Raw genomic sequence first — 9512 nt, forward strand, 5'->3', positions numbered from 1 at the left:
TGCCTTGATGCCTAGGAACAAGTAGAAATAGGCCTTTTATGGTCCTGCACTTGTGGCCCCCAAAGGCAGAGAAGTAGGGCTGGTTGAAGCTGGAGGCGGGGCTGCTCAGACAGAGACAACTCAGCACACACGAGAGGCCTCTGCTCAGCTGGTATGAGCCTGGGGCAGCAGGGGAGTCCTGGCTCCATGCCACTCTGGAAGGGCCCAGCCCACACAACTGGGACAAGGGTCCTGCAGAGCCGCGATATCTCAGGTAAGTGGCAGACCACAGATGAGCCAGCCCTGGGGAATGCTGGACCTGGGACTGCAGAGTTCCCCTCCAGAACAGGCGGAAACGCTGAGGGTGGCTGGAACCCAGAGGCCTCAGCTGGTCGTGGCCCCTGACTCATCACGACCCAGGCACTGACAATCTGGAGACAGAGAAGGGTTCTGGTTGAGGGAAGCCAGAATAGGGAAACGAGAGCAGGGCTGGGGGGAAGGGGCCCAGAACATGGAGGTCACCTCCACTGTGCAGCCGCAGCCGGACCATCACTCCTGGGCTCAGCCACACTGCAGTAGGCCTGCCAGCCTGCCACCAAGTCTTGAACCCCGCTCACTGCACCGCACCCACCCCACCCCACCCCACCCCACCCGTCCCGCTCATCCACATGCTGACGAGTCCTAACAGGCCTCCTTTGCCAGAGACAAAAATAACTATTTTCAAAATTCACAGCAGGGCTTTCGCCTACACACACTGCACGGACTGGAAGCTAAAGGGAGATATGCAGAACGCAGTGTGCAGATAGAGGCCGCTACCCAGCCAGCGAGCCCTGAAACCCCCACGCCCTCCTCCCCACCGCCCAGCCCGTGTCCCCCAACATACACACACGCCCAGTGGTGCCCAGAACACCTAGGGGGAGGGTTCTCAGTTCATTCGCTGTACACAGGGACAGTGAGGTCCAGAGGGGGTCCGAGGCCACACAGAGGATCTGGGGCAGGCCTGGGCCAAAACCCATATGTTTTGTCCCCTGGACAATACCCAGGACAATGGTGAGCTCACACCTGGCCCAGGACACACGTGCACACACCCACACCAGCTCACAACAGCACTGCAGCCCTTGCTTCTGTGTTCCTGCCTTTTAATCAAGTTCACGGCTTCCTCTACAACCATTACTGCGGCCGGTTCTCTACAGGCCTGTGAGGTAGGCAGAGCCAGGGCTAAAATTCCCTTGTGCAGGTGTGGAATTCGAGGCCCAGGAAAGAGGACTGGGCCCAAGGTCAGAGCAGAACCCCGATGCTCTGACGGTTGGTGCGGGGCTCTTTGCACAGTTGCTTCCACTCCTTTAGATCCTGCAGCAGCTAAGAGCCAGGCCCAGTCCTCCCCTTCCCTCCCAGGAAGGGGAGCTCACCACCACCAGTCTGTCCCCAGGACTGACCCAGGTCTCGTGAGGAGCCAGGAAGGTCCCAGGTCCCTGCACCTCCAACCTCAGTACTCAGGGCATGGCTTCAGACAGAGGTCAAGATCATGATGCCGCAGCTCGGGTCCAGGCCTGGAGCTGCCTCTGGGTGGCCCCTCACCCAGGAAGTACCACAAAGGTTCAGGGTTCAAGAGCAAGGCCTTAAGTGAGCTAGGCGGTGACAAAGTCGGTGGGAACTTCACCGTGGTCTCAGGCACCAGATCCACACCACAGAGTGACAAAGTCATTAGAGCTCATTCTCCAGATGAGGGAAATGAGGCTCAGAGAGCTCATGCAGGTCACCCAAGGTCACAGACCAAGTCAACAGAGAGGCACGACTGGGACCCCGGGCATCCCAGTCTTGTTTATTCTCCCCCAAGCCCCAAACCAAGCTACCCACCCTTCAACTGAGAGACTGTATGGCCTCCATTTCCCTGAGGAGGAGGACTTGACTGGAAGCCCCTCCCTGGTGAGGAACAGGGCCAGCTTGCATGGGAAAGTATCTCAGCCCCACCCATCAGATCCGATGGGACATCAGTCTGGTGTTGAGTTTACGGAAAAAGGATCTCAGCTTGCAAATCTTGCATTTTTTCTTGCGTCGCCCCCTGGACTGGCTTTGAGCCCTGCCTTCCTCCTCTTCTTCATCTTCTTCCTCATCACTGGCCCAAGGCCCCCATGCACCCCCATTAAAGTCAGGATGGGCCCGGGGATTCTCAGCTGGGTATCGCACGGGGATAGCTGTGCGGTTATAGTCCACCAAGCGGGCCAGCAGGGCTCGGACCACATCCGGCCGCTGGCCAGCGAGGTCCTCCCGTTCGTAGGGGTCAGCACTGATGTTGAACAGCCACACGGCCTGGCGGGCACTGGCCATCCTCTCCAGGTTCCACCAACTGCCAGGGAAGGCGGCCAGCGTCTGGGGAGGGATCCAGTCACCATAGCCGGGGTCTCCTGTCAGCAGCTTCCACTCGCCCACGCGGATGGCGGCCTGCACAGCGGTATTCCAAATGCCGAAGCCGCCCTCCAGGGAGCCGTGCCGTGCATGGTTGTAGAGTGGGTCAATGTTGTGCAGAATCTCCGTGCGTGGTGAGGCTCGGCCCTCGCTGATGGCTGGCCACACATCATAACCGTCCAGCCCATCAGCTGCCGAGGCAGTGCCCCCTGCCAGAGCCACCAGGGTTGGGTACCAGTCAGTGATGTGCACCAGTGCCCGGCTTGTCCGTCGCTTTCTCTTGAGCAGGGGGCTGTGGACAAAGCCCAGGCCCCGCACACCCCCTTCCCAGTAAGTGCCCTTGCGTCCTCGCAGCGGCCAGTTGCTGCCCCCCGAGAAGGTCTGGCCGCCGTTGTCACTGGAGAAGATGATGACGCTGTTGTTGTAGAAACCATGGCGCTTGAGGGCCCAGGTGATGTTGCGCACGGCCTCATCCATGCAGGTCACCATGGCCGCGTACTTCCTCCGCGCCACATTGCCCATGGTGCGGTAGCGGTACAGGTACTCGCGCGGGGACTGCAGAGGCGTGTGGACCGCCTGGAAGGCCACGTAGAGGAAGAGGGGCTGCCGGGGGCTGTGGCTGGCTAGGATGTGGCTGACGCGCTGGGCGTAGAGCAGAGTGGAGTACTGGCCGCTGAGCCCCCAGGCCACATTCTCACCCTCGTGCAGGTCGAAGCCGCACACCCCTGGGCCGTCACAGTTGTCATAGGTGTAGTAGTCCACGTTGCCTGTGAGCGAGCCCAGGAAGGTGTCAAAGCCCCGGCGCGTGGGCAGGCACTCCTTCCGGTAGAAGCCCAGGTGCCACTTGCCAACCATATGGGTAGAATAGCCCAGCTCCTGAAGCTTCTGGGGCAGTGTCACCTGGTCCAGGGGCAGGCAGTTGGGCTGCCGAGGGCGGATGATGGAGTGCTGAAGTCCTGTGTGGATCTGGTATCTGGCAGGAAGAGGGGAGGACACAGAAATCGCTGGTGAGGCAGAAACCACTGTTCTGGCTCCCCAACCTCCAACACTCACTCCGAGGTGGGCTCAGGTGCCAGCACTACTGGCAAGAACAGTAAAGTAACCAGTGCTGTGCTGTGCTTAGTCGCTCAGTCATGTCTGGCTCTTTGCAACCCCATGGACTGTAGCCTGCCAGGCTCCTCTGTCCGTGGGGATTCTCCAGGCAAGAATACTGGAATGGGTTGCCATGCCCTCCTCCAGGGGATCTTCCAAACCCAGGAATCGAACCCAGGTCTCTCACATTTCAGGCAGATTCTTTACCAATTGAGCCACCAGGGAAGCCCAACAATACTGGGACGAGTAGCCTATCCCTTCTCCAGGGGATCTTCCCAACCCAGGAACTGAACCAGGGTCTCCTGCATTGCAGGAGGATTCTTTACCAGATGAGCTACCAGGGAAGCCCAGTAGCTGTTATCAAATTTGCCCAGCACTTCAAATGCATTAGCTCACTGAACCCTCAAAATCAACTGAAGCAGGTATTTGTCATCTTACAGATGAGGAGGTTGGAGCCCAGAGAGGTTAAGCCACTCAAGCAGTATCACACAGCTAGGAAGTTGGGGAGTTAAGAGTTGAACCCAAGCTAATCATGATAACAACAATAACAAAGGCTGGTGCCAAGCACTTGTTGTATGCTCAGTATTGCGGTGCTATGCCCTTTATAGGAATTATCTTACTAAATCCTCACTTTAACCTAGGGGGTGCCTATCATTATTATTTTCATGTCCCAAATAAGAAAACGGAGGCTCAGTAAATTAAATCATTTAACCAGCGAGTCACACAATTAGTAATTAGAATTGGGATTTGTATCCCCAACAGTTTGACTCCAGATTTCAGAGTCCCTACATTCTAAGCCCCCTAACTTGTTATGGGGTCTAGAGCAACTCCTACTCTCCTAAGAAAACTCCTATTCACTCTTAAAAGTCCAGCCCAAATGTTACCATCACTATAAACATTCTCACTCAAAGAATGGGCCACTTTTGCTGTTGGGTTCTTACAGCATTAAGTACAAACCTTCACTGGTTCAGCTTAGCCATAGGATTCTACTTGGCTGTACATACATGTTCTTGGGCCCAGTGATATTTAATGAGACTGCCCCTTATTCCTCTTTGTATTCCTAGTGCTCCGGAGATGTTTCAAGGACACTTAATTACTTATGAAATGAATGAATGAAGAATGACACTCAAAGGATTTTAGAACCAGAGGGACTCAAATCATTTTCTAGTTTATTCATCTCAACTTAAAAAGAAATTAAGGTTCAGAGGAAGGGAAGACTTCGTTTAAGTTCACTCAGTGGTCAGGAGCAGAGCCAGGATTTGAACATAAAGCCAATCAGAGTCCCCAAACACAGACCCTTTTCTGGTAAATTAGGCCGCCACCTCTTTCCCCCATGGAGGCCCCAGTTAGCTCATGTGAGGAGTGAGCTGGTTGGAATGGGACACATGTAAAAACCTTCCAGCTCCCAAATGTTATGAGACCAGTTCTCAGGTGCCTGCCTGCAAGTTTATGTGGCCCTGAGATCCAGGTCACTCACAGGCTAACACCCTCAGGCAGGAGCAAACAGTGAGCAGAACTCTTCATTCCCCATTTATTCATTTCTATCCCATTTCTTCTTCTGTGGTCAAGGTGTCCATGTTATCTGCTTAGAGTGTCGCCTTCACTCAAGCTTACAAGCCCCAGACTAAGTGAGAAGCCTGGAACTTCACAAGTGTATTAGAACCGCACACCTTTTTCTCACTCCCAGGCATCCAAGTTAAGCCAGTCATGACCTAAATTCCTGATACCTCTAAGCTGGTCACTGGGGTGCATTTTTCTGTTTTGGTTTCCTTATCGTAAAGCTGTTTTGGTTGTCAGCTATTATTAGCTACTACTGCCATTTTTAACACTATAGGCTGCACACACTATTTCACTTACTTTGCCTAAGTAACCTACAGTGAAGACTGTTATTACCTCCATTCCACTGATGATAAAACTGAGGCTCCCAAGAGTGCAGCAACAGGCCCAAGTTCAAGACGGCTGGCAAGCAGGAGCGCTGAGCTTTGAGCCCAGGTCTCACACTCAAAATCTATCAGTGATGTGGCCTCTGCAGACCCTGGGTTAAGCTAATGAACGATTAGATTTGATACAAGAAGTACCCAAGGGCCCCGAGTGGTAGCAGGCCTCTTTTTCGCAGAGGCTGGACACCATAGAACCCTGCTTGATAAAGTGGGTGGGCCAGCTAAGAGTCACTAGTCTGTCTGTAAGTGAGTAACATGGGAAACTGGCTCTCTCCAGCTTTACCAAACACGGCTGGATGCACTAACAAACACTAATGAGAGTAGTCAGCATCAGTCAGATGGAGCCAGCTAGCTGCAGGGGGCGGAGGGCAGACACTGCCCAGCCATGCTCAGCTAACTTTGCAGATGCGGGTGGGGGGGTGGAGAGGTGGCAGGGCTGGAACGCTGCCCTGCATGCTGCTCATTCCCCTGCTTAAACCAAAAGTCATCTCTCGGAGAGAAATGCTAACTTGTGCATCACTCTTAGGAATGCAGATTCCTCCTCCCTCTTCTGGAAGCCGGCTAACATTGGGTCTTTACTGTCAGCCCTCACCCCCAACTCATACACTCATGCCCCTTCCTCTTTCCGATTCTCTCTCTCAGTTCCTAGAGCTAAATGCTAAGTGCCAGGTTGAAGAAAGAAAAGGCACCTATTTGATTCCCAGCTCCAGGGCCCCTCTAAGCACCTGGCTTCTCAGCCTTCTCTCCTACCCATCCCAAAGCTGGGCACAGGCACGGAGTTTGGCCCTCCCTGATTCTGTGACTCAGTTTCTCCCATCCAGGAAACAGGAAGACTATGGCTCTGGTTTCTGAGATCATGCTAGTGGCTTCTGGATGGAATTTGGGAGAAAGCACGCCTTGGACCCCATCCAAGGAGGATTAACTTCAGCCTTGCCAAAGGATTTTCTCCTAAGTGGCCAGAGTTTGCCTTCCACACACCCACCTCCTGTTTCCCTGCTCTATTAATCCTGTAATCCTACCACCTTGCCTGTGGACAACTCCTTATGGAGAAAGCAGCACGTCTCCTTGGGGCTCCCAGCCAACTTGGGAGGATTTTACAGATGAAAAAACAGAGGCTTTGAGAAATGAAGTAACTAGCCTAAGGCTACACAGGTCAGGCATCCTGTGTGTGCCTTTCTCCTCCACCTATCCATTCCTTGGCTTCCTCCCAATGTCATCATTAAACAATTTGGAGGCCCTAAACCTTCCAGTAACATAGAGGCTGCCATTTATTGATAAGCAAGCAGCCTATATGCAACTGGTTCCATCCTCACCACTCTTTTTCAAGATTAAAAACTGTTCTTCACCCCATTTTATGGACAAGAAAACTGAGGCTTAGAGAAGTTACATACCCTGCTCAGGGCCTCAGGGTATGTAAATATTAACAGAAGCAACATTCAAACCTAGATGTCAGAGGCTTCCATGTTCCTCTAACAAAGAGATGATCAGATGTCTCCTTCACATGGTGTGGAGTCTGAATGTCCTAGAACATCAGAGGGAGAAGATCCCCAAAGATGATCCAACCCATTCAGTGTACAGGTAGGGAAACCGAGGCCCGGAAAGGGCAAAGGTCTTTACTAATGATCACACAGTCAACTGGAGACAGAATTGGCTGTGAGCCGGGGCTTCCCAGCTCCCAGTGGTGTAAATGTCAGTACAAAGTGAAACCTACAGCTGGGTTTATTTGGGGCTTGGACCGGCATCAGTGGCTTGGGTCATGCTTACCTGCCGGTGAGAAGTTGGCTCCGTGAAGGCGTGCAGATGGGCTGGATATAATAATTCTCCAACTTGACACCCTCGGCTGCCAGGCGGTCCAGGGTGGGGGTTTCGATATCTGAGCCATGATAGCCCACGTCGTGGTAGCCCTGGTCGTCGGTGAGGATGAATATGATGTGGGGAGGCTGCGGTGGAGCAGCCGAGGGGTGCTCCACGCCAGCCTCCGCGGGCGCGTCGGCCACCAAGCTCGGCTTGGCCCAGTCCCAGGACAGGTAGCCGAAGCCGAGCAGGCTGACTAGAGAGAAGCCGGTGAGGGCTTGCATCGCCATGCCGGCCCGTGCGTCCCGGCGCGCAGCGCTCCCAGGGCCGCACCGCCTCGCGCGCCCAGGGCGCACGGCCCGCACGCCCGCCGGCCGACTGGCCCGGACGCTGCTAGAGCGCTCAGCGTCCCCGGGGGGCGACCCAGCGGCCGGTCCGGGACTGGCTGGACGATGAGGCCAAACCTGCGCGGCCGCAGCGGGGCGCTCTGAGGAGGTCAGGCCCGCGACCAGCAGTCTCCCGCCGCCCCAGCGCCCGCCCTGCGCCGCTCGTGTCCCTCTCCCCTAGTTCAGCCAGGCCAGCCTGAGACACGGTGTGGCGGCTTCCAAAAAGTGCTCTCGACCATTCTCTGACTCCCCTCTTCGTTCTAGCCCTTGATTTCTCCCGCCTCCTAATTTCTCTCGCCTCTGCTTTCCCTCTCTCCTCCTCCCGACCCTCCAGCCCCCTGCCCGGCCTCTCGCCCCGCCCGGAGTCGGGAGAACTGTCGGCTCCCCTTAGGGAGGTGGGCAGGACCCCAGAGGAGAAGGGGAGGGAGGCACGGGTTGGGCGGGTCTGTGGGGGACACCGCGGGAGAGAATGAGAAAAAGTTGTAACATCTGCCGGGGCCGAGCCCCAGGTGGAGGGGCGGGGCGTCCAGCGGCGGCTCCGCCCCCGGGCGGGAAGCCCAGGCCGACTGGGCCCTCTGGCTCTAGCCTCCGCCCTGGCCCAGACTGGGGAAAGGAGGGAGGGGGGCTGCTTGGAATTCGATGGAATAGCTCTGGAATGGCCTGGTCAGACATTCCTCGATCATGGAGTCTTAGCTTATCCGAGCGCCAGTCCTGGAAGGGATGTGCATCATTTTCTATTCCAACCCGGTCAGCCCACCACTGGAGACACTCAGGCCTGGACATGGCCAGAAACTCGTCTAAATCACAAACAAATTGGTGGCTTCTTCCGCGGGGCTCACAGTGGCTGTCTGAAGTAGCAGTAGAGACAGCAGTGGAGAATAGGGAAGGCTTTGCCACTTACCAGGGTCTGGAAATCGGGAAACTAGGTGCTGGCCTTGCAGGCTTACCTCTCTCCTCAACCCCTCCCCCTCCTCATTCTTCAGTTGACAGCTAAACTGGCAGCACTAGTATCCAGAGGACAGGAGCTGTTGTACACATCTCATTATCCCCAGGCTCCAGAAGCTCCATCAGTACGGGTATCGCTGGGATGAACAAGTGAATGGGCCTCGAGGGTCACCCAGGCCAGTACCCATTCAGAAAATCTCTGTACCAGGAGAGGCAAGCTTGGGAGACTCCTGAGCCAGGCAAGTATCACACATGAGTCAAGCAGAGAGGCTGCTGTGTTGCCAGAGAAAGGCAGGGGCCGCACAGGGCAAAGGACCTCAGCCTTGAGTCCAGCTGACCTTCGTTATGCAAGAATGTGGACCAGTGTTTCCAGATATTCTGATTTTCTAAGAACACCCAAATCTAGATTGTTATGAGAAATATTCCGATTGTTAAGAGCTAGTAACTCATTTAAAGCCAAATCAAAGCACTCTACAGGCCAAATCAAACCTATCAGGAGGGACTGCCCTGGTGGCCCCGTGGTTGGGAGCCTGCCTGCCAATGCAGGGGACATGGGTTCAATCCCTTGCCCAGGAACTGAGATCCCACATGCTGTAGGAAAACTAAGCCTTTCTGCCACAACTAATGAGCCTGTGCTCTAGAGCCCACAAGCTGCAAGAAGAGAAGCCCCACAATGAGAAGCCCAGGCACCACGAAGAAGAGTAGCGCCTGCTCGCTGCAACCAGAGAAAACCTGGGAACAGCAACAAATACCCAGTAGAGTCAGAAATAATTAATTAATTATTTAAAAATGAGAATGGCATTGAAACATGTGAAATGTCATGTATGAAACGAGATGCCAGTCCAGGTTCAGTGCACGATGCTGGATACTTGGGGCTGGTGCGCTGGGAAGGCCCAGGGGGATGGTATGGGGAGGGGGGAGGGCGGAGGGTTCAGGATGGGGAGCATGTGTATATCTGAAATTAAAAAAA

General features: G+C 54.8%; 1 protein-coding gene across 1 annotated transcript; it reads right to left on the bottom strand.

Moving 5' to 3' along the window:
• Positions 1-1101: 1101 nt before the first annotated feature.
• On the bottom strand, positions 1102-8083 carry ARSI (arylsulfatase family member I). The gene is made up of 2 exons (XM_086412435.1): positions 7182-8083; positions 1102-3358 (listed from the first exon to the last, which is right to left on the bottom strand). Exons 1-2 carry the CDS (start codon positions 7499-7501, stop codon positions 1954-1956), a joined length of 1725 nt encoding a protein of 574 aa, XP_086268561.1. The 5' UTR covers positions 7502-8083; the 3' UTR covers positions 1102-1953.
• Between the last annotated feature and the right edge of the window lie 1429 nt (positions 8084-9512).

This window comes from Bos grunniens, chromosome 7, assembly GCF_055505025.1.
Source record: "Bos grunniens cultivar Pamir isolate PY7600 chromosome 7, Bosgru_T2T1.0, whole genome shotgun sequence".
Taxonomy (NCBI): domain Eukaryota; kingdom Metazoa; phylum Chordata; class Mammalia; order Artiodactyla; family Bovidae; genus Bos; species Bos grunniens.

Excerpts from the sequence above, each read along its gene's own strand:
- ARSI (XM_086412435.1), bottom strand. The coding sequence starts at position 7,501 with ATGGCGATGCAAGCCCTCACCGGCTTCTCTCTAGTCAGCCTGCTCGGC. Across the intron at positions 3,359-7,181 it reads AGCCAACTTCTCACCGGCAG|ATACCAGATCCACACAGGAC; the intron begins GTAAGCATGACC and ends TCTTCCTGCCAG.